This window comes from Oncorhynchus masou, chromosome 13, assembly GCF_036934945.1.
Source record: "Oncorhynchus masou masou isolate Uvic2021 chromosome 13, UVic_Omas_1.1, whole genome shotgun sequence".
NCBI lineage: Eukaryota > Metazoa > Chordata > Actinopteri > Salmoniformes > Salmonidae > Oncorhynchus > Oncorhynchus masou.
Window position 1 is genome coordinate 84,648,121 of NC_088224.1, and position 25,907 is coordinate 84,674,027.

Genomic DNA, 25,907 nt, shown 5'->3' on the forward strand with positions numbered 1-25,907 from the left:
ATAAGACTAAACTAGAGCCTGCAGGACTTGCTTTTTGGAGTGTTGTGTCAAGAAAGCAGAGCATATCTTTATTACGGACAGACCTCTCCCCATCTTTACAACCATTGAATCTATATGTTTTGACCATGACAGTTTACACTTTAATTAAGGTACCGCCAAGTAATTTAGTCTCTTCAACTTGTTCCACAGCCACACCATTCATTACCAGATTCAGCTGAGGTCTAGAACTTAGGGAATGATTGTACCAAATACAATGCTCTTAGTATTAGAGATGTTCAGGACCAGTTTATTACTGGTCCTGAACATTCCAAAACCGATTGCAGCTCTACCCATTCCAAAACAGACTGCAACTCTTTGTTAAGGGTTTCAGTGACTTCATTAGCTGTGGTTGCTGATGTGTATATGGTTGAATCATCAGCATACATGGACCCACATGCTTTGTTTAATGCCAGTGGCAGGTCATTGGTAAAAATAGAAAAGAGTAGAGGGCCTGGAAAGCTGCCCTGCGGTACACCACACTTTACATGTTTGACATTAGAGAAGCTTCCATTAAATAAAACATTTTGAGTTCTATTAGATATATAGCTCTGAATCTACAATATGTGTAACGGTCGTTGTTGGTGGAAGAAGGTGAGGACCAAGGTGCAGCGTGGTCCATATTTATTAGAATGAACACGGAAATAACAAAATAACAAAGAGATCAGGGACAACGATAAACAGCTGCCTCTGATTGAGAACCATACCAGGCCAAACACAGAAATAGAAAATCATAGAAAAACTAACATAGACTGCCCACCCCAACTCACGCCCTGACCATACTAAAACAAAGACAAAACAAATGAATTAAGGTCAGAATGTGACAGTACCCTCCCCCCAAAGGTGCGGACTCCGGCCGCAAAACCTGAACCTATAGGGGAAGGTCTGGGTGGGCGTCTGTCCGCGGTGGCGGCTCTGGCGCGGGACGTGGACCCCACTTCACCATAGTTTTTCTCTGCCTCTATATTTGCCTCCGTGGCATCTTAAGAGTGGTGACCCTCGCCGCCGACCTCGGACTGGGGACCCAAGCCACAGGTCCCGAATGGACGGGAGATTCCGGCAATACCGGACGGACGAGAGACTCCGGCAGCTCCGGAGTGAAGGCCGATTCTGGCATCGCCGGCGTGACAGGCGATTCTGGCAGCTCCTGGCTGACTGGCGGCTCTGGCAGCTCCTGGCTGACTGGCAGCTCAGGACAGACGGGAGACTCTGGCAGCTCAGGACAGATGGGAGACTCTGGCAGCTCAGGACAGACGAGAGACTCTGGCAGCTCAGGACAGACGGGAGACTCTGGCAGCTCAGGACAGACGGGAGACTCTGGCAGCGCTGGAGAGGAGGAAGGCTCTGGCAGCGCTGGACAGGCGGGAACACCTGTAGGAAGGAGACGGAGAGACAGCCTGGTGCGGGGGGCTGCCACCGGAGGGCTGGTGCGTGGAGGTGGCACCGGATAGACAGGACCGTGAAGGTGCACTGGAGCTCTTGAGCACCGAGCCTGCCCAATCTTACCTGGTTGAATGCTCCCTGTAGCCAGGCCAGTGCGGCGAGGCGGAATAGCCCGCACTGGACTGTGCTGGCGAACTGGGGACACCATGCGTAAGGCTGGTGCCATGTACCCCAGCCCGAGAAGACACACTGGAGACCAGATGCGCAGAGCCAGCTTCATGGCACCTGGCTCAATGCCCACTCTAGCCCGGCCGATACGGGGAGCTGGGATGTAGCGCACTGGGCTAAGCACGCGTACTGGGGACACTGTGCGCTCCACCGCATAACACGGTGCCTGCCCAGTCCCTCTCTCTCCGGTAAGCACGGGAAGTTGGTGCAGGTCTCCTACCTGACTTCGCCACACTCCCCGTGTGCCCCCCCAAGAAATTTTTGGGGCTGCCTCTCAGGCTTCCAACCACGCCGCCGTGCTGCCTCCTCATACCACCGCCTCTCGGCTTTCGCTGCCTCCAGCTCAGCTTGGGGCGGCGATATTCTCCAGCCTGTGGCCAGGGTCCCTTGCCGTCCAGAATCTCCTCCCATGTCCAGGAGTCCTGAGATCACTGCTGCTGCTGCTGCTGCCGCCTGTTACCACGCTGCTTGGTCCTTTGGTGGTGGGTGATTCGGCAACGGTTGTCGTTGGTGGAAGAAGGTGAGGACCAAGGTGCAGCGTGGTATGTGTCCATATTTATTAGAATGAATACGGAAATAACAAAATAAAAAAGAGAATCGACCAAAAACTGTTCTGGCTGGTGCAGACACACAACAGAAAACAGAAAATAATCACCCACAAAACACAATAGACAACAGGCTACCTAAATATGGTTCTCAATCAGGGACAACGATAAACAGCTGCCTCTGATTGAGAACCATACCAGGCCAAACACAGAAATAGAAAATCATAGAAAAACAAACAGACTGCCCACCCCAACTCCCGCCCTGACCAGACTAAAACAAAGACAAAACAAACAGACTGCCCACCCCAACTCCCGCCCTGACCAGACTAAAACAAAGACAAAACAAACAGACTGCCCACCCCAACTCCCGCCCTGACCAGACTAAAACAAAGACAAAACAAAGGAACGTGACAATATGGCAGAGGTTGAAAAGCCGTAACACACGTTGGTCAACAATAATCTAACAGGACAGCTCCCGCAATCTTCTTATTATCAATTTCTTTCAACCAATCATCAGTCATTTGTGCCAGTTCAGTACATATTGAGTGCCCTTCTCTATAAACATGCTGAAAGTCTGTTTTTAATTTGTTTACAGATAAAGCTTGATAGGCTACTCCAAATAACTCCTCAGACCCGGCCTTGGTCATCAGGATCATTGGACAGAGTCCCAGCAACTGTTTCCAAATGCGTCGCAGGATCCAAACTAAAAAGTGAGCTAGCTACAAAGCAACCTTCTAATACACTTTCAAAAAAATAATAATTGCAAAACAACAAACCGAGGTTTCCCTCATTCTGCGTTAAACAGGAAGTGATGAGTAGCGTGCAGTGTGTGTTCACAGTGCAGTGTGTGTCAGTGTCTCAATACAAAGTTGCCTAATTACAGAGTACCAGGCTGTATACCTCCCAGTCACAACACTCCAGTGTACATACAGTTGAAGTCTGAAGTTTTCATACACCTTAGCCAAATACATTTAAACACAGTTTTTCACAATTCCTGACATTTAATCTTAGTAAAAATTCCCTGTCTTTGGTCAGTTAGGATCACCACTTTATTTTATGAATGTGAAATGTCAGAATAATAGTAGAGAAGATTATTTATTTCAGCTTTTTTTTCATCACATTCCCAGTGGGTCAGAAGTTTACATACACTCAATTAGTATTTGGTAGCATTGCCTTTAAATGGTTTAACTTGGGTCAAACGTTTTGGGTATCCTTCCACAAGAGTCAGGTTTGTAGGCCTCCTTTCTCGCACACACTTTTCAGTTCTGCCCTTACATTTTATACTGGATTGAGGTCAGGGCTTTGTGATGGCCACTCCAATACATTAACTTTGTTGTCCTTAAGCCATTTTCCCACATCTTTGGAAGTATGCTTGGGGTCATCGTCCATTTGGAAGACCCATTTTCGACCAAGCTATAACTTCCTGACTGATGTCTTGAGATGTTGCTTCGATATAGCCACATAATTTTCCATCGTCATGATGCCATCCAAAACTGTGGATATAGATATTTTTGTACCTGTTTCCTCCAGCATCTTCACAAGTTCCTTTGCTGTTGTTCTGGGATTGATTTGCACTTTTCACACTTTTCTCTAGGAGACAAAACACATCGCCTTCCTGAGCGGTATGATGGCTGCGCGGTCCCATGGTGTTTATACTTGCGTACTATTGTTTGTACAGATGAACATGGTACCTTCAGGCATTTGGAAATTGCTCCCAAGGATGAACCAGCCTTGCGGAGGTCTACCATTGTTTTCTGAGGTCTTGTCTGATGATTTCTTTTGATTTTCCCCTTGATGTCAAGCAAAGAGGCACCGAGTTTGAAGGCAGGCCTTGACATTTTTTATTTTATTTTTTATATTTTTTATTTTTACCTTTATATAACCAGGCAAGTCAGTTAAGAACAAATTCTTATTTTCAATGACAGCCCAGGAACAGTGGGTTAAGTGCCTTGTCAGGGGCAGAACGACAGATTTGTACCTTGTCAGCTCGGGGGGTTTGAACTCGCAACCTTCCAGTTACTAGTCCAACGCTCTAACCACTAGGCACCACTAGGCTACCCTACATCCACAGGTACACCTCCAATTGACTCAAATGATGTAAAGCAGCCTATGGAAGAATGTGAACATTTTCAGCCCCCTGGTATTGTGTACAGATCCTTGCGACATGGGGCCATGCATTATCATTATCCCAGTCTGCTGTTACCACATGCTTCATGAGGGCCACCATTGTACCTGTTCCCAAGAAAGCTAAGGTAACTGAGCGAAACGACTACCGCCCCGTAGCACTCACTTCCGTCATCATGAAGTGCTTTGAGAGACTAATCAAGGACCATATCACCACCACCCTACCTGACACCATAGACGCACTCCAATTTGCTTACCGCCCCAATAGGTCCACAGACGACGCGATCGCAACCACTGCACACTGCCCTAACCCATCTGGACAAGAGGAATACCTATGTGAGAATGCTGTTCATCGACTACAGCTCAGCATTTAACACCATAGTACCCTCCAAACTCGTCATCAAGCTCGAGACCCAGACCCCGCCCTGTGCAACTGGGTACTGGACTTCCTGACGAGCCGCCCCCGGGTGGTGAGGGTAGGTAACAACATCGCCACCCCGCTGATCCTCAACACTGGGGCTCCACAAGGGTGCGCTCTCAGCCCTCTCCTGTACTCCCTGTTCACCCATGACTGCGTGGCCATGCACGCATCCAACTCAATCATCAACTTTGCGGACGACACTACAGTGGTAGGCTTGATTACCAACAACGATGAGACGGCCTACAGGGGGAGGTGAGGGCCCTCGGAGTGTGGTGTCAGGAAAATAACCTCATACTCAAGGTCAACAAAACAAAGGAGATGATAGTGGACTTCAGGAGACAGCAGAGGGAACACCCCCCTATCCACATCGATGGAACAGTAGTGGAGAGGGTAGTAAGTTTTAAGTTCCTCGGCGTACATATCACGAACAAACTGAATTGGTCCACCCACACAGACAGCGTTGTGACGAAGGCGCAGCAGCGCCTCTTCAATCTCAGGAGGCTGAAGAAATTTGGCTTGTCACCAAAAGCACTCACACACTTCTACAGATGCACAATCGAGAGCATCCTGTCGAGCTGTATCACCGCCTGGTACGGCAACTGCTCCGCCCACAACCGTAAGGCTCTCCAGAGGGTAGTGAGGTCTGCACAATGCATCACCGGGGCCAAACTACCTGCCCCCCAGGACACCTACACCACCCGATGTCACAGGAAGGCCATAAAGATCATCAAGGACAACAAACACCCGAGCCACTGCCTGTTCACCCCGCTATCATCCAGAAGGCGAGGTCAGTACAGGCGCATCAAAGAAGGGACCGAGAGGCTGAAAAACAGCTTCTATCTCTAGGCCATCACACTGTTAAACATCCACCACTGACATTGAGTGGCTGCTGTCAACATACTGACTCAACTCCAGCCACTTTAATAATGGAAATTGATGTAAAAATGTATCACTAGCCACTTTAAAAAATGCCACTTAATATAATGTTTACATACCCTACATTACTCATCTCATATGTATATGTATATACTGTACTCTATATCACCTCCTGCATCTTTATGTAATACATGTATCACTAGCCACTTTAAACTATGCCACTTTGTTTACATACCCTACATTACTCATCTCATATGTATATACTGTACTCGATACCATCTATTGCATCTAGCCTATGCCGTTCTGTACCATCACTCATTCATATATCTTTATGTACATATTCTTTATCCACTTACACTTGTGTGTATAAGGTAGTAGTTGTGGAATTGTTAGGTTAGATTACTCGTTGGTTATTACTGAATTGTCGGAACTAGAAGCACAAGCATTTCGCTACTCGCATTAACACCTGCTAACCATGTGTATGTGACAAATTAAATTGTATTTGATTTTGAAACATGAAGTGATAGGGGTGGATGAATGGCACAACAATGGGCCTCAGAATCTTGTCACAGCATCTCTGTGCATTCAAATTGCTATTGATAAAATACAATTGTGTTCGTTGTCCGTAGTTTATGCTTGTCCATACCATAACCCCACCGCCACCATGGGCCCCACAGTGTCTGCCATCTGCCCGGTACAGTTGAAACCAGGATTCATCTGTCACACTTATCCAGCGTGCCAGTGGCCAAAGAAGGTTTTTGCCCACTGATGTCGGTTATGACGCCAAACTTCAGTCAGGTCAAGACGCTGGTGAGCACGACGAGCACGCAAATGACCTTCCCTGAGATGGTCCCTGACAGTTTCATCAGCTGTCTGGGTGGCTGGTCTTAGACGATCACACAAGTGAAGAAGCCTGATGTGGAGGTCCTGGGCTGGAGTGGTTACAGGTGGTCGGCCGTCTGTCTCTATTCTAACCTCTCAATGTGTATCTCAAAGTGCACCAAATGCATTTAGCTGTTGAAATTATTTTTTTTCCCCGGGGGAGAATGCCCCCAGACCACCTACCAGCTTTGGGCCAATTGTCTTCAAATCCTTGAAACGTCACTTCCTAAATGCATTTTCCCAAAGCCATCTCCCGCAGTAATGGTTCTGTTGTTGAAATAGACAGACAAATAGTTAGAAATTAAACAACAACAGGGAAAAGGGATGGAGGAAGGGAGGAGAGCACCCGCCAGTTTATAGGACCAGGCGCGCAGCTGATTTCTGGTCCCTTATAGAAGGATGTGTGTGCACGTAGCCGAGTGGGCGGTTTCACTTCGATTGTCAATCTTTTATCGCTTCTCTGGGTGTCACCGACGCTGTACTCTTTTCTCCACACTGCACCATCAACGTCGAGGGAACCATAGGGGGGTACACAGCGACGCAGGGGAACTGAAATGTAAACGGGCAACGATTGATCATAACCCTCGGACTTGTCAGCCTTTCATTTCCAGCCGAGTCGCGGTGAGACAGCAGAAACATATGGCTCCCTGAAATAGCTGCTGCGGACCATATTGAACTGCAATTGATTCACGCCAGAGGGTCAATAGTGTTATAAGATAAAAGCCGGAAAGCTTCCACTCGTGACTATAGTTTCTATGAAATATATGTTATTTTTATACCGGTGTTTTTGTGCTTTCTTCATTTTTGTACGCTTTCGGTGATCCCGCGCAGCTCCCCTTTCTAACACTCATCATAACAAGACTCGGTTTAGCGGGTTGCTTGCTCGGCGATAAATGAAATTAGATGAATAATTCACTCAGAGGATAGAAGAGTGCGTCGTTTAGCCCAGTCACTCTTCACCGGCGCCCGTTCGTCCCAGTTTGCCTCGGGATTGTGTCTCTTCGCCACCGGGAGTTCCCCTACCTCGGCTCGGTCTCATCGTTGTTCTTCCCGGTGACCTGCAGAAGAGCGAGCTCGCGCTCCTCGCTAACAGATCATGTCGGCGGAGTCGGTGTTGATCCCGGACGACCGGGCATTCAGCAACTTCAAGGAGGAGTGCGGGAGCGAGGAGGGCTGGAGTCTGACCTACAACAAAACTGGCATGACCGTGTGGACCCAGACTATAGGAGGAGACGAGGAGAAGTCACTCCACAAGATTAAGGTGAGAACAGGGTAGGCCGGTAAACAGCGGAATATAATGCGTGTAGAGCAGAGGGCACCATACGGGCTACCTTGGTCACACAGTCCCATAGTAGGATGTATAAAATTGCCTAAATTCAAACCCTTACGTAATATTACTCAAAGGACGGCAAGGAAGTATTATTTCCAGGAAGAAAGGACAGAATTAGATCAGGGCCTAGGTCAGGTGTGTGTTGTAGGTGCCAGCGTGTGTGTATCCGGGTCTGTGGCAGGATAGCCGGCAAACAGGTGTTCACATAGAGTTGTTTGATGAAGGGAGGAGGGGGAGAGGGAAACAGAAGGTCAAACAGGATGTGTGTGGACTGTATACGTGTTTAATCATCTCTGACATCACACTGGAGGAGCAGGCTACTGTGAACTCAAACAGGTGTGTGTGTGTGTGTGTGTGTGTGTGTGTGTGTGTGTGTGTGTGTGTGTGTGTGAGAGAGAGAGATGTAAGAAGCTGCTCCCTGTGAGTGTGGGCTACTGAATGGCAGGTACCTTAACTAGCACACACGTTTTTGACAGACATGACGGTCAGAGAAGGGATCCTATGATGGGTCTGGTAGGTAGGCAATAAGCCTGTTATATGAGCTGTCATCTATCTGTCTCTGAAGCGTCCGTTGGCCTGATTTGCGTAATGCCACAGAGTGTTTAATGTGTGCTTAAGGAGAGGCCTTCTCTCTCTGCACTCATGCATGTAGGGGAGTGTGTGTGTGTGGTGCTCAGTTTGTGTGCAGAGGTAATCTCTCTGTGTATTCATACAGGACAGCTGGACCTTCTCATAATAGCTCTACACACATACAGAGGGAGGACAGCAGTCCGCTTACCACACATAGCAGGATACACACACTGATTGGGAGTCTCCCTCAAACCGTTACATCCGTGTGTGTCTCTCTCTAAACTCATATGTATGTGTTGTCTCTCTCTAAACTCATATGTATGTGTTGTCTCTCTCTAAACTCGTATGTATGTGTTGTCTCTCTCTAAACTCGTATGTATGTGTTGTCTCTCTCTAAACCCGTATGTAAATGTATGTGTTGTGTGTCAATATGGTTGTGTGTGTCCGTGCTCAGGAGGCATTGATGCTATGATCCTGCTCTTCTTTTTATAGACTGAAATAAAAGCATGAATGCTCTCACAGCTGATGAACGTAGAAAGTGTGTGAGAGAAAGAGAGATCCAGGCTGTTGTAGTGTTCTCCTCTGAGTACCCACAGTAGTGAAGAACAGGGGCATGTAAAGTGCAGAGGCATTGAAACCCCAAGACGGAGGGGGAGTTTGGGGGAGAGGTCTTTGTCTTCATCATCATCATTAGCAGAATAATTGTCATCAACAATATATCAGCCTGTAACCATTAGTCAGCAATATCATCAGCATCTCTATTAAACTCCCATCATCATTATACTGGCACATAAAGGCAGGCTGAGCTATGCTTCTGTATGTACAGTGCATTCGGTAAGTATTCAGACCCCTTGACTTTGTTGTTTTTTTCCACTCACCAATCTCCACACAATACCCCATAATAACAAAGCCAAAACATTTAAACTTTTTTTTTTTTTTTGCTACGGTATATAAAAAAATACAAAAATAATATGTCACATTTACATACAAATGTATTCAAACTCTTTACTCAGTACTTTGTTGAAGCACCTTTGGCAGCGATTACAGCCTCGAGTATGAAGTTACAAGCTGGGCACACCTGTATTTGGGTAGTTTTTCCCATTCTTCTCTGCAGATCCTCTTAAGCTCTGTCAGGTTGGATGAGGAGTGTTGCTGCACAGCTATTTTTAGGTCTTTCCAGAGATGTTCGATCAGGTTCAAGTCTGGGCCCTGGCCAGACTTGTCCCGAAGCCACTCCTGCGTTGTCCTGGCTGTGTGCTTAGGGTTGTTGTCCTGTTGGAAGGTGAACCTTCACCCCAGTCTGAGGTCCTGAGTCCTTTGGAGTAGGTTTTCATCAAGGATCTCTCTGTACTTTGCTCCATTCAGCTTTCCCTCAATCCTGACTAGTCTCCCAGTCCCTGGCACTGAAAAACATCCCCACAGCATGATGCTGCCACCACCATGCTTCACAGTAGGGGTGGTGCCAGGTTTCCTTCAGATGTGACCCTTGGCATTCAGGACAAAGAGTTCAATCTTGGTTTCATCAGACCAGAGATTCTTGTTTCTCATGGTCTGGTTGTCCTTTAGGTGCCTTTTGGGAAACTCCTAGCGAGATGTCATGTGCCTTTTACTGAGGAGTGGCTTCCATCTGGTCACTACCATAAAGTAGAGGAACCCCGGAGCTCTGTCAGCGGGACCATCGGGTTCTTGGTCACCTCCCTGACCAAGGCCCTTCTCCCCTGATTACTCAGTTTGTCCAGGCGGCCAGCTCTAGGAAAAGTCTTGGTGGTTCCAAACTTCCTCCGTTTAAGAATGATGGAGACCACTGTGTTCTTGGACCTTCAATCCGTGTCTACACAATCCTGTCCCGGAGCTCTACGAACAACTCCTTCCACCTCATGGCTTGGTTTCTGCTCTGTCAACTGTGGGACCTTATTTTAATGAAGGTGTGTGCTTTTCCAATTCATGTCCAATCAGTAAGGTATTTCTGTTTTTTAAATTTTAAATAAATTAGTAAATCTTCTAAAAACCTGTTTTCACTTTGTCGTTATGGGGTATTGTGTGTAGATTGATGAGGAAAGGTTTTTATGTAAATCCATTTTAGAATGAGGCTGTAACGTAACAAAATGTGGTAAAAGGCAATGGTTCTGAATACTGGTTTAACACGCTGTCAGACTGACAGGGACTGTTTGGACTCTCTCCAGCCCACACACACTCTGAAATGCCCTGTATGTGGCTGGTTTAACACGCTGTCAGACTGACAGGGACTGTTTGGACTCTCTCCAGCCCACACACACTCTGAAATGCCCTGTATGTGGCTGGTTTAACACGCTGTCAGACTGACAGGGACTGTTTGGACTCTCTCCAGCCCACACACACTCTGAAATGCCCTGTATGTGGCTGGTTTAACACGCTGTCAGACTGACAGGGACTGTTTGGTCTCTCTCCAGCCCACACACACTCTGAAATGCCCTGTATGTGGCTGGTTTAACACGCTGTCAGACTGACAGGGACTGTTTGGTCTCTCTCCAGCCCACACACACTCTGAAATGCCCTGTATGTGGCTGGTTTAACACGCTGTCAGACTGACAGGGACTGTTTGGACTCTCTCCAGCCCACACACACTCTGAAATGCCCTGTATGTGGCTGGTTTAACACGCTGTCAGACTGACAGGGACTGTTTGGACTCTCTCCAGCCCACACACACTCTGAAATGCCCTGTATGTGGCTGGTTTAACACGCTGTCAGACTGACAGGGACTGTTTGGTCTCTCTCCAGCCCACACACACTCTGAAATGCCCTGTATGTGGCTGGTTTAACACGCTGTCAGACTGACAGGGACTGCTTGGTCTCTCTCCAGCCCACACACACTCTGAGGACTGAGGGGAAACCCTGTTCACCGATGGTATACAGATACACACTCATCCCCTCTCATCCTTCTCTTCCACATTCGTCTACCCATGTCCAGCAGAACACATGAGCTTTGACAGGCCTGGGAGAGGGAGAGAGAGGGGAGGGAGAGAGTAGAGTGGGGGAGCAAGGGAGAAGGAGGGATGTTTGATTAAACACAGCAGCGGACTGTAGTGCAGTCTGATGCAGGGGGAAGGGTGTGTGTATAATGTTTGAGGTTAGAGGTTGTGTATCATGTGACTGTGAGCATCTACTGTCTGGTCCACAGGACCACATACATACATACACACGTATACTGCCAACATTGACCGCTCACACATGGGATTTCAGTTTTACGTTTCAAACACACGCACCACAGTTTAGTCTCCGTCTCGTTTTTGCTCTCCTGCCTTCATCAGTAGAGGATTGTGCTGAATTAGTTTAATAGAATTGCATTGATAGTCTTCCCCCTCCTGTTTCAGTCTGCCCTGTGGACACAATCACTTCATTATTCTCTCAACTCCATTGTGACTTTTAAGTCCTTAGTCCAACACACACACACACACACACACACACACACACACACACACACACACACACACACACACACACACACACACACACACACACACACACACAGAGTTGGGTTACTGAATCACCAGTGAAACTGCAGTAGTAACTGATTACAGGTCCTCATGACCATAGATAGTAAGCTGGATAGACGAGAGTGTAGATTTGGCTGCTGAAAGATGGGGTTCCTCATATAGTGTTCAGGGTTATCCCCATGTGGCTGTGATTGAAAGTAGTGCACTCCTCCTAGAGGTAGACCGATTATGATTTTTCAACACCGATTATTGGAGGACCAAAAATAATCGTCTGTTTTTAAAATGTATTTATTTATTTATTTATATATATTTGTAATAACGACAATTACAACAATACTGAATTAACACTTTTATTTGAACTTAATATAATACATAAATAAAAATCTATTTTGTCTTAAATAAATACTGAAACTTGTTCAATTTGGTTTAAATAATGCAAAAACAAAGTGTTGGAGGAGAAAGTAAAAGTGCAATATGTGCCATGTAAGAAAGCTAACGTTTCAGTTCCTTGCTCAGAACATGAGAACATATGAAAGCTGGTGGTTCCTTTTAACATGGGTTTCAATATTCCCAGGTAAGAAGTTTTAGGTTGTAGTTATTATAGGAATTATAGGACTATTTATCTATATACCTTTTGTATTTTATATACCTTTGACTATTAGATGTTCTAATAGGTACTATAGTATTGCCAGCCTAATCTCGGGAGTTGATAGGCTTGAAGTCATAAACAGTGCTATGCTTCAAGCATTGTGAAGAGCTGCTGGCAAACGCAGGAAAGTGCTGTTTTAATGAATGCTTACGAGCCTGCTGGTGCCTACCACCGCTCAGTCAGACTGCTCATAGACTTAATTATAATATAATAAACACATAAAAATACGAGCCTTAGGTCATTAATATGGTCAAATTCGGAAACTATCATCTCGAAAACAAAACGTTTATTCTTTCAGTGAAATACGGAACCGTTCGGTATTTTATCAACCGGGTGGCATCCATAAGTCTAAATATTGCTGTTACATTGCACAACCTTCAATGTTATGTCATAATTATGTAAAACTCTAGCAAATTAATTACGGTCTTTGTTAGGAAGAAATGGTCTTCACACAGTTGGCAACGAGCCAGGCGGACCAAACTGCTGCATATACCCTGACTCTGTTGCACTGAACGCAAGAGACGTGACACAACTTCCCTGGCTAATATTTCCTGCTAACATTCATTTCTTTTAACTAAATATGCAGGTTTAAAAATATATACTTGTATATTGATTTAGAGAAAGGCATTGATGTTTATGGTTAGGTACATTGATGTTTATGGTTAGGTACATTGATGTTTATGGTTAGGCACATTGATGTTTATGGTTAGGCACATTGATGTTTATGGTTAGGCACATTGATGTTTATGGTTAGGCACATTGATGTTTATGGTTAGGCACATTGATGTTTATGGTTAGGCACATTGATGTTTATGGTTAGGCTCATTGATGTTTATGGTTAGGCTCATTGATGTTTATGGTTAGGCTCATTGATGTTTATGGTTAGGCTCATTGATGTTTATGGTTAGGCTCATTGATGTTTATGGTTAGGCTCATTGATGTTTATGGTTAGGTTCATTGATGTTTATGGTTAGGTTCATTGATGTTTATGGTTAGGTTCATTGATGTTTATGGTTAGGTACATTGATGTTTATGGTTAGGTTCATTGATGTTTATGGTTAGGTTCATTGATGTTTATGGTTAGGTACATTGATGTTTATGGTTAGGTTCATTGATGTTTATGGTTAGGTTCATTGATGTTTATGGTTAGGTTCATTGATGTTTATGGTTAGGTACATTGATGTTTATGGTTAGGTTCATTGATGTTTATGGTTAGGTTCATTGATGTTTATGGTTAGGTACATTGATGGTTAGGCTCATTGATGTTTATGGTTAGGCTCATTGATGTTTATGGTTAGGCACATTGATGTTTATGGTTAGGCACATTGATGTTCATGGTTAGGCTCATTGATGTTTATGGTTAGGTACATTGATGTTTATGGTTAGGCTCATTGATGTTTATGGTTAGGCACATTGATGTTTATGGTTAGGCTCATTGATGTTTATGGTTAGGCTCATTGATGTTTATGGTTAGGCACATTGATGTTTATGGTTAGGCACATTGATGTTTATGGTTAGGCACATTGATGTTTATGGTTAGGCACATTGATGTTTATGGTTAGGCACATTGATGTTTATGGTTAGGCACATTGATGTTTATGGTTAGGTTCATTGATGTTTATCGTTAGGTTCATTGATGTTTATGGTTAGGTACATTGATGTTTATGGTTAGGTTCATTGATGTTTATGGTTAGGTTCATTGATGTTTATGGTTAGGTTCATTGATGTTTATGGTTAGGTTCATTGATGGTTAGGCTCATTGATGTTTATGGTTAGGCACATTGATGTTTATGGTTAGGCACATTGATGTTTATGGTTAGGCACATTGATGTTCATGGTTAGGCTCATTGATGTTTATGGTTAGGTACATTGATGTTTATGGTTAGGCTCATTGATGTTTATGGTTAGGCACATTGATGTTTATGGTTAGGCTCATTGATGTTTATGGTTAGGCTCATTGATGTTTATGGTTAGGCACATTGATGTTTATGGTTAGGCACATTGATGTTTATGGTTAGGCACATTGATGTTTATGGTTAGGCTCATTGATGTTTATGGTTAGGCACATTGATGTTTATGGTTAGGTACATTGATGTTTATGGTTAGGCACATTGATGTTTATGGTTAGGCTCATTGATGTTTATGGTTAGGCACATTGATGTTTATGGTTAGGCACATTGATGTTTATGGTTAGGCTCATTGATGTTTATGGTTAGGCTCATTGATGTTTATGGTTAGGCACATTGATGTTTATGGTTAGGCTCATTGATGTTTATGGTTAGGCACATTGATGTTTATGGTTAGGCACATTGATGTTTATGGTTAGGCTCATTGATGTTTATGGTTAGGTTCATTGATGTTTATGGTTAGGTACATTGATGTTTATGGTTAGGTACATTGATGTTTATGGTTAGGTTCATTGATGTTTATGGTTAGGTTCATTGATGTTTATGGTTAGGTACATTGATGTTTATGGTTAGGCACATTGATGTTTATGGTTAGGCTCATTGATGTTTATGGTTAGTTATATTGATGTTTATGGTTAGGTACATTGATGTTTATGGTTAGGTACATTGATGTTTATGGTTAGGTACATTGATGTTTATGGTTAGGCTCATTGATGTTTATGGTTAGTTATATTGATGTTTATGGTTAGGTACATTGATGTTTATGGTTAGGTACATTGATGTTTATGGTTAGGTACATTGATGTTTATGGTTAGGTACATTGATGTTTATGGTTAGGCACATTGATGTTTATGGTTAGGTTCATTGATGTTTATGGTTAGGTATGACACAATGACAGTGCTTTTTTTTGCGAATGCGCTTCATCACCCGTTTGGCGAAGTAGGCTGTGATAAGGAGGCTGTGATAAGGAGGCTGTGATAAGGAGGCTGTGATAAGGAGGCTGTGATAAGGAGGCTGTGATAAGGAGGCTGTGATAAGGAGGCTGTGATAAGGAGGCTGTGATAAGGAGGCTGTGATAAGGAGGCTGTGATAAGGAGGCTGTGATAAGGGGGCTGTGATAAGGAGGCTGTGATAAGTAGGCTGTGATAAGGGGGCTGTGATAAGGGGGCTGTGATAAGGGGGCTGTGATAAGGAGGCTGTGATTCTGTGATAAATTCAGGCACCGCATTCATTATTTGCAACAGAGGACAAGCTAGTTAAACTAGTAATATCATCAACCATGTGTATTTAACTAGTGATTGTTAAGATTTAATGTTTTTTTATAAGATAAGTTTAATGCCAGCTAACAACTTACCTTCGATCCTTGCTGCACTCATATACCAGGTAGTCAGCCTGCCACACAGTTTCCTCGTGGAGTGAAATCGGCCATAATTACCAATTTGTTATGAAAACTTGAAATCGGCCCTAATTAATGGCCCATGCTGATTTAATCGGTCGACCTCTAGGTTCTCCCCTCCCCCATCTTCTGTCTGTTGTTGTGGTGTGGAGTCTTCCCTTGGCTGAGGTAACCATGGAGATGGCGTTACTGTAGGGCAGTTTTGCAGAACTCTGTTGTGTGTGTGGGTGTGCGCACGTTCTCATTTTCTAAGAGCCTGACATTGGCATAATTCTGTGCCAACGGTTTTACTATTAAACATTCACCCCCACACACAAACAAGCTCTCTCCCCTCCCTTCTCTCTACTCTCTCCCCTCCCTTCTCTCTACTCTCTCCCCTCCCTTCTCTCTACTCTCTCACCTCTCTACTCTCTCACCTCCCTTCTCTCTACTCTCTCACCTCTCTACTCTCTCACCTCCCTTCTCTCTACTCTCTCACCTCTCTACTCTCTCACCTCCCTTCTCTCTACTCTCTCACCTCTCTACTCTCTCTCCCTTCTCTCCTCTCTCCCCCCTCCCTCCCCTCTCTACTCTCTCTCACCTCCCACCTCCCTTCTCTCTACTCTCTCACCTCCCTTCTCTCTACTCTCTCACCTCCCTTCTCTCTCCCCTCCCTTCTCTCTCTCCCTTCTCTCTTCTCTCTCCCCCCTCCCTCCCTTCTCTCTTCTCTCTCCCCTCCCTTCTCTGCTCTTCTCTCTCTTCTCTGCTCTTCTCTCCCCTCTCTAACCTCCCTTCTCTCTAGTCTCTCACCTCCCTTCTCTCTAGACTCTCACCTCCCTTCTCTCTCACCTCCCTTCTCTCTCCCCTCCCTTCTCTCCTCTCTCTCTTCTCTGCTCTTCTCTCTCCCCTCTCTATTCTCTCCCCTCTCTCACCTCCCACCTCCCACCTCTCTACTCTCTCACCTCCCACCTCTCTACTCTCACCTCCCACCTCTCTACTCTCACCTCCCACCTCCCTACTCTCTCACCTCCCACCTCCCTACTCTCTCACCTCCCACCTCCCTACTCTCTCACCTCCCTACTCTCTCACCTCCCTACTCTCTCACCTCCCTACTCTCTCACCTCCCTACTCTCTCCCCTCCCTTCTCTCTCTTCTCTCTCTCTTCTCTATTCTCTCCCCTCTCTCACCTCCCACCTCTCTACTCTCACCTCCAAACCTCCCTACTCTCTCACCTCCCACCTCCCTACTCTCTCACCTCCCACCTCCCTCACCTCCCTACTCTCTCACCTCCCTACTCTCTAGTCTCTCACCTCCCTACTCTCTCACCTCTCTAGTCTCTCACCTCCCTACTCTCTAGTCTCTCACCTCCCACCTCTCTAGTCTCTCACCTCCCACCTCTCTAGTCTCTCACCTCCCACCTCTCTAGTCTCTCACCTCCCACCTCCCTAGTCTCTCACCTCCCTAGTCTCTACTCTCTCCCCCCTCCCTTCTCTGCTCTTCTCTCTCCCCTGCTCTTCTCTCTCTCCCTTCTCTCCTCTCCCCTTCTCCCTCCCTTCTCTCCTCTCTCTGTCTCCTCTCCATTTTGATATCTGAACATTCTTATGACCCCAACCATTTTGTCATTAACAGCCAATGTTTACTCTCTTAATTGGGGCTGTTGCAGTCAATTGAAAAACATTCTAACAGTATTTCTGATTGTTTTCTCAACTCAACTGCCTTGCTCAGGAGCAGAACGACAGATTTTTACCTTGACGGCTCTGGGATTTGATCCAGAAACATTTTGGTTACTAGCCCAACGCTCTAACCACGAGGCTACCTGCCGCCCCAGGTGTGAGTTTCTGTGCCTCTGCCTCCCCACACATTGTTTTCAACATATTGTGGCCGGTAATATCAAAGTCTCGTCCATAGTGTGTGGTTTCATAGCGTAACGGGCTTAGCCATTCTCCGTGGGAATGATTCAAGTGCAACGGTCAAGTGTGGCTTTTTCCCACCATCTAAGGGCTCTCTAGTTGAATTTTAACTTCGAGATTTATATGATTTTCTCTTAGATTTTAAGGTTAACCACATTACAATGATTTTGAGAGACAAAGACGATATTATAATCAATTAGAGTGTGTATATATACTGAACAAAAATATAACTGCAACATGCAGGCCCATCCACTGGGGAGCCAGGCCCATCCACTGGGGAGCCAGGCCCATCCACTGGGGAGCCAGGCCCATCCACTGGGGAGCCAGGCCCATCCACTGGGGAGCCAGGCCCATCCACTGGGGAGCCAGGCCCATCCACTGGGGAGCCAGGCCCATCCACTGGGGAGCCAGGACAGAATTAGTTTTCCCCACAAAAGGGCTTTATTACAGACACATACTTCTGTTTCATCGTCTGCTCTGGTGGCTGGACTCAGACGATCCTGCAGGTGAAGAAGCCGGATGTGGAGGTCCTGGGTTGGCGTGGTTACACGTGGTCGGTTGTGAGGCCGGTTGGACAGACTGCCAAATTCTCTAAAATGACGTTGGAGGCAGCTTATGGTAGGGAAATGAATATTAAATTCTCTAGCAATGTCTCTGGAGGACATTCCTGCAGTCATTATGCCAATTTCACGCTCCCTCAACTTGAGACACCTGTGGCATTGTGTTGTGTGACAAAACTGCACATTTTAAGCTGGCCCTTTATTGCCACCTGCACAAGAAGTGTTTTGTGCGTGTGGAACATTTCTGGGATCTTTTATTTCCGCTCATGAAACATGAGACCAACACTCACATATTGCTTTTATATTTGTATATTTTTAAATATATTTTTTTAAATTCAGGATTTTGGAAATTCTACCACGACCCCATTTTGATAACACATGGGGTCGCAACCCCTAATTTGGGAACCGCTGCTCTACCCTCTCTTCTCTCTGCCCTCCCAAGCTACTTGATTAAGGAAGGTTCTAACACTGTCCTTCATGTAGCTGTGTGTTTGTCCTTTGTAAAATGTTAGTTATTTACAGTTTAGGGGCTGTAGGCTAGAGACACATCTGTATCTACTGGCCACATCTGTATCTACTGGCCACATCTGTATCCACTGGCCACATCTGTATCCACTGGCCACATCTGTATCCACTGGCCACACCTGTATCCACTGGCCACACCTGTATCCACTGACCACACCTGTATCCACTGGCCACACCTGTATCCACTGGCCACACCTGTATCTACTGGCCACATCTGTATCCACTGGCCACATCTCTTCATGTAAAAACACACACAGTAGTGGAGGAGATTTGTCATCCGGGTGGTGTCAGCTGTGTATTAAGGAGAGCAGGAGTTAGATAGTGTATTTTGTGTATGCACTGTATTTATTTTAGTGTGTGTTTGGTCGACTAATGTTTGACATGTGTTTCTCCTCCTCAGTGTCGGATGGCGTGTAAGGACGTGTCAGCTGAGACCATGTATGATGTTCTTCATGACATCGAGTACCGGAGGAAATGGGACGCAAACGTCATCGAAACCTTCGATATCGGAAAACTCACTGTTAACGCAGACGTGGGCTACTACTCCTGTACGACACATCCACAGACACACACACACACACACACACACACACACACACGTTCTTGGTGCTGTGTGTGTCTGTATGTTAATGAGGCTCCTCCTCGTCTGTGTCTAGGGAAGTGTCCCAAGCCGCTGAGGAACCGTGATGTCATCACGCTGCGCTCCTGGCTGCCCGTGGGCAGTGATTACATCATCATCAACTACTCTGTCAAACATGCTGTAAGTATAAACATGTACAGGGATAGAATCCTGGTCCAGAACCCTGTACTATACCACCTGGCCCATGGCTCTCCAACCCTGTTCCTGTACTCTACTACCTGGCCCATGGCTCTCCAACCCTGTTCCTGTAGTATACCACATGGCCCATGGCTCTCCAACCCTGTTCCTGTAGTATACCACCTGGCCCATGGCTCTCCAACCCTGTTCCTGTACTATACCACCTGGCCCATGGCTCTCCAACCCTGTTCCTGTACTCTACTACCTGGCCCATGGCTCTCCAACCCTGTTCCTGTACTCTACTACCTGGCCCATGGCTCTCCAACCCTGTTCCTGTACTCTACCACCTGGCCCATGGCTCTCCAACCCTGTTCCTGTACTCTACCACCTGGCCCATGGCTCTCCAACCCTGTTCCTGTACTCTACTACCTGGCCCATGGCTCTCCAACCCTGTTCCTGTAGTATACCACCTGGCCCATGGCTCTCCAACCCTGTTCCTGTAGTATACCACCTGGCCCATGGCTCTCCAACCCTGTTCCTGTACTATACTACCTGGCCCATGGCTCTCCAACCCTGTTCCTGTACTCTCCCACCTGGCCCATGGCTCTCCAACCCTTTTCCTGTAGTATACCACCTGGCCCATGGCTCTCCAACCCTGTTCCTGTACTCTACCACCTGGCCCATGGCTCTCCAACCCTGTTCCTGTACTCTACCACATGGCCCATGGCTCTCCAACCCTGTTCCTGTACTCTCCCACCTGGCCCATGGCTCTCCAACCCTTTTCCTGTAGTATACCACCTGGCCCATGGCTCTCCAACCCTGTTCCTGTACTATACCACCTGGCTCATGGCTCTCCAACCCTGTTCCTGTACTCTCCCACCTGGCCCATGGCTCTCCAACCCTGTTCCTGTAGTATACCACCTGGCCCATGGCTCTCCAACCCTGTTCCTGTACTCTCCCACCTGGCCCATGGCTCTCCAACCCTGTTAATGTAGAACTACCCCTCTATAGGTTCACTCCAACCCCAGTTGCAACCAACTCGATTCAGCTTATCAAGCAGCTAATTATTAGAATCAGTTGCCCTAGACGATGTCTCCAGGAACCAGGTTGGAGTCTGGGATAGGCTCAGTGGATAACCAACTGGTTGTTCAACGCTTTGTAGGTAGAAACAGTTGGGAGAGAACAGACCTGCAGAATAGTTTCCCTTGACCTCAGTGGGAAACAAATGCTTCGGTAGCACTGCCCACTCTATTTAAATGAGCATGTTGTAAATGGACATGTCTTGGGGTATCTTTAGTGTGTGTGTGTGTGTGTGTGTGTGTGTGTGTGTGTGTGTGTGTGTGTGTTTGTGTGTGTGTGTGTACATAAGTACAGTTTGATAAAAGTGGGTCATGTGTGTTTACAGTAAGTGGAGTATTTGCTCACTTTAGTAGGACTGTGGGTGTATTAGTTGACTTAATCCTCTGGCATTTCAATAAAGCTTTATCGGTCCGTGCCACTGCTAACGCTGGATAGGGCAGTGGTAGCTCAGGGTTAGGTCACTCAACACTCACAGTACAGTGGCTCTGCCCTTCACGATTTGTCCTCGAGGATCTTTGAGAAGTGGAGAAGAACCTCGACTTTAGCTTATTGGAGGAGCCTTTGTAATACTGCTCTCCCTTCTCCTGTTCAATGAGACCTTACAAGACTAGTCACCGACAGCAGGGAGGAAGGAGATAGGGGCTTGGTTTGGAATCAGACCTCTCTTCTTATTTCTCTCTCTCTGAGTGATCAATGTTAGGTTGATCTCTCCTGTGACTAGTGCTGTTGTGTCTGCTTTCCACACGCAAACACTCAAGCACTCAGACAAACACACACTCAGACAGACAAACACACACTCAGACAGACAAACACACACTCAGACAGACAAACACACACTCAGACAGACAAACACACACTCAGACAAACAAACACACACTCAGACAAACAAACACACACTCAGACAAACACACACTCAGGCAAACACACACTCAGGCAAACACAGACAAACATAGACAAACCTACACTCAGACAAACCTACACTCAGACAAACCTGCAAGACAAACCTACATCCAGACAAACACATTGAGTTTAGTGAGAGGAGTGTGTAAGAGTAGACTGTTAATGGGCAAGGCATGGTCAGCGTCAGGAACTGACAGATCCAGAGTGGAACTAGGATAGTTAACTGAGTGAGAATCCATACTGTCACTTTTCCCTCCACAATATTACTTTGGCCAGTAATCTCCTGATAAGTGACTGTCATGTTTCCAATTTAAACTCTGTTTAAGTGCAGGGCAGTTCATCATTTTATTTAAATGCATTTTGGTTGAATGTTCTGGCCGTGTACTGCACTCATGCAGAACAAACCCACATAACTGGATTCAACTGTACAGCAGTTGAACTGTCAGTGGCTGAGACCATTTCCTCAGATGGAGGGTTCTGTGCTAACTAGGGCTGTTCCACTGTGTATTCCTGTAGAAATACCCCCCTAAGAAGGACATGGTACGAGCGGTGTCCATCCAGACTGGCTACCTGATCCAGAGCCATGGACCGGACCACTGCACTCTTACCTACCTGGCACATGTGGATCCAAAAGGTAATACACACACACACACACACACACACACACACACACACACACACACACACACACACACACACACACACACACACACACATATACAGTGGGGCAAAAAAGTATTTAGTCAGCCACCAATTGTGCAAGTTGTCCCACTTAAAAATATGAGAGAGGCCTGTAATTTTCATCATAGGGACACTTCAACTATGACAGACAAAATCAGGGAAAAAATCCAGAAAATTACATTGTAGGATTTTTAATGAATTTATTTGCAAATAATGGTGGAATATAAGTATTTTGTCACCTACAAACAAGCAAGATTTCTGGCTCTCACAGACCTGTAACTTCTTCTTTAAGAGGCTCCTCTGTCCTCCACTCGTTACCTGTATTAATGGCACCTGTTTGATCTTGTTATCAGTATAAAAGACACCTGTCCACAACCTCAAACAGTCACATTCCAAACTCCACTATGGCCAGGACCAAAGAGCTGTCAAAGGACACCAGAAACAAAATTGTAGACCTGCACCAGGCTGGGAAGACTGAATCTGCAATAGGTAAGCAGCTTGGTTTGAAGAAATCAACTGTGGGAGCAATTATTAGGAAATGGAAGACATACAAGACCACTGATAATCTCCCTCGATCTGGGGCTCCACGCAAGATCTCCCCCCGTGGGGTCAACATGATCACAAGAACGGTGAGCAAAAATCCCAGAACCAAACGGGGGGACCTAGTGAATGGTTCCAGCTCTCTGTAGGTCAAAGTAACAAAGCCTACCATCAGTAACACACTACGCCGCCAGGGACTCAAATCCTGCAGTGCCAGACGTGTCCCCCTGCTTAAGCCAGTACATGTCCAGGCCCGTCTGAAGTTTGCTAGAGAGCATTTGGATGATCCAGAAGAAGATTGGGAGAATGTCATATGGTCAGATGAAACCAAAATATAACTTTTTGGTAAAAACTCAACTCGTCGTGTTTGGAGGACAAAGAATTCTGCGTTGCATCCAAAGAACACAATACCTATTGTGAAGCATGGGGGTGGAAACATCATGCTTTGGGGCTGTTTTTCTGCAAAGGAACCAGGACGACTGAACCGTGTAAAGGAAAGACTGAATGGGCCATGTATTGTGAGATCTTGAGTGAAAACCTCCTTCTATCAGCAAGGGCATTGAAGAGGACACATGGCTGGGTCTTTCATCATGACAATGATCCCAAACACACCGCCCGGGCAACGAAGGTGTGGCTTCGTAAGAAGCATTTCAAGGTCCTGGAGTGGCCTAGCCAGTCTCCAGATCTCAACCCCATAGAAAATCTTTGGAGGGAGTTGAAAGTCTGTGTTGCCCAGCAACAGCCCCAAAACATCACTGCTCTAGAGGAGATCTGCATGGAGGAATGGGCCAAAATACCAGCAACAGAGTGTGAAGACTTACAGAAAACGTTTGACCTCTGTCATTGCCAACAAAGGGTATATAACAAAGTATTGAAATAAACTTTTGTTATTGAGCAAATACTTATTTTCCACCATAATTTGCAAATAAATAAATTTAAAATCCTACAATGTGATTTTTCTGTATTTTTTTCCCCTCATTTTGTCTGTCATAGTTGAAGTGTACCTATGATGAACATTACAGGCCTCTCATCTTTTGGGAGTGGGAGAACTTGCACAATTGGTGGCTGTATATCAGTGGAGGCTGCTGAGTGGAGGATGGCTCATAGTGATGTCTGGAATGGAGTCAATGGAAATGTCATGTTTGATACCATTCCAGGATTTATTATGAGCTGTCCTCCCCTCAGCAACCACCTGGTGGTTAATGTGCTTGGAGAGTTAATGAATGATTCATACTCAGGACCTTCTTTCTACAGCTATCGCCATAGTAACTATGGATCTGGAGGTCAGGGTCTGTCCCTCTCATTTCTCTCTCTTTCTCTCTCTCTTTCTCTCTCTCTCTTTCTCTCTCTTTCTCTCTCTCTCTTTCTCTCTCTTTCTCTCTCTCTCTTTCTCTCTCTTTCTCTCTCTTTCTCTCTCTTTCTCTCTCTTTCTCTCTCTTTCTCTCTCTTTCTCTCTCTCTCTCTCTCTCTCTTTCTCTCTCTCTCTTTCTCTCTCTTTCTCTCTCTCTTTCTCTCTTTCTCTCTTTCTCTCTTTCTCTCTTTCTCTCTTTCTCTCTTTCTCGCTCGCTCGCTCGCTCGCTCTCTCTCTTGCTCGCTCGCTCTCTCTCTCTCTTGCTCGCTCGCTCTCTCTCTCTCTCTTGCTCGCTCTCTCTCTCTTGCTCGCTCTCTCTCTCTTGCTCGCTCGCTCTCTCTCTCTTGCTCGCTCGCTCTCTCTCTCTTGCTCGCTCGCTCTCTCTCTCTCGCTCGCTCGCTCTCTCTCTTGCTCGCTCGCTCTCTCTCTCTCTCTTGCTCGCTCTCTCTCTCTTGCTCGCTCGCTCTCTCTCTTGCTCGCTCGCTCTCTCTCTCTTGCTCGCTCGCTCTCTCTCTCTTTCTCGCTTTCTCTCTCGCTCGCTTTCTCTCTCGCTCGCTTTCTCTCTCGCTCGCTTTCTCTCTCGCTCGCTCTCTTTCTCGCTCGCTTTCTCGCTCGCTCGCTCTCTTTCTCGCTCGCTCGCTCTCTTTCTCGCTCGCTCTCTCTTTCGCTCGCTCTCTCTTTCTCTCTCGCTCGCTCTCTCTTTCTCTCTCGCTCGCTCTCTCTTTCTCTCTCGCTCGCTCTCTCTTTCTCTCTCGCTCGCTCTTTCTCTACATCCCTCTTTGTATTGCTCTTTTAAGATCGTAAAGCTCTTGATAATATCTCCATCTAATTCTCTCTCAATCACCCGTTCTGGTGTGTGTGTGTGTGACATCTGTTAACAGTGGGTGATTTGACCGTGGATGACATGGTGTAACATCAATCTTTCTCTCCCTCCCAGGTTCACTACCCAAGTGGGTTGTTAACAAGTCTTCCCAGTTTCTGGCTCCCAAAGTAAGTACATTCCAGACTGCTTATGCCTACACTGCCCAGCATTACACTCCCACTGTACACACTCCCATCACCACACTATAATGCTGAAGCCAGGAGAGTGAGGAGGTAATGCATGCCTGCTCCCCATGTCTCAGTAGAGTCTGGTTGTCTGGACCCAGTGCACATGGGAGAACACCTGTGTATAATGTATGATCCTTCCTATGCTACCCTGGGGTAGAATTGTGTGTGTGGGGCCATGGGATCTCAAGGGAATGAGGAAAGAGGGGGGAGAGCCCCAGTCTAAGGCACTACATCTCAATGCTAGAGGCGTCACTACAGGCCCTGGTTCGATTCCAGGCTGTATCACAACCGGCCATGATTGCGAGTCCCACCCGGGTTAAGGTTTGACCAGGGTAGGCTGTCATTGTAAATATAATTTGTTCTAAACTGACTTGCCCTGTTAAATAAGTTTAAATAATATGAAAATGCATAGATCTCAAACAGAGGTTGCTACATGGTACAGCAGACATCTCTCTCTCACTAGGTTACTACATGGTACAGCAGACACCTCTCTCTCACTAGGTTACTACATGGTACAGCAGACACCTCTCTCTCACTAGGCTACTACATGGTACAGCAGACACCTCTCTCTCACTAGGTTACTACATGGTACAGCAGACACCTCTCTCTCTAGGTTACTACATGGTACAGCAGACACCTCTCTCTCCAGGTTACTACATGGTACAGCAGACACCTCTCTCTTCAGGTTACTACATGGTACAGTAGACATCTCTCTCTCTAGGTTACTACATGTTACAGCAGACGCCTCTCTCTC

General features: G+C 46.1%; 1 protein-coding gene across 2 annotated transcripts in view; it reads left to right on the top strand.

Moving 5' to 3' along the window:
- The first annotated feature begins 6,924 nt into the window (after window positions 1-6,924).
- LOC135553155 (START domain-containing protein 10-like) overlaps window positions 6,925-25,907 on the top strand; it is a 41,053-nt gene continuing 22,070 nt past the window's right edge. Inside the window, exons 1-5 of one of the 2 annotated variants that reach the window (XM_064985305.1) lie at window positions 6,925-7,756; window positions 19,195-19,342; window positions 19,451-19,554; window positions 22,048-22,165; window positions 25,041-25,093. In XM_064985305.1, coding sequence (XP_064841377.1) covers window positions 7,592-7,756; window positions 19,195-19,342; window positions 19,451-19,554; window positions 22,048-22,165; window positions 25,041-25,093 — 588 coding nt within the window. In that variant the 5' untranslated portion in view covers window positions 6,925-7,591. The remainder of the gene's footprint in view (window positions 7,757-19,194; window positions 19,343-19,450; window positions 19,555-22,047; window positions 22,166-25,040; window positions 25,094-25,907) is intronic. The other variant, XM_064985304.1, reaches the window with a different exon arrangement.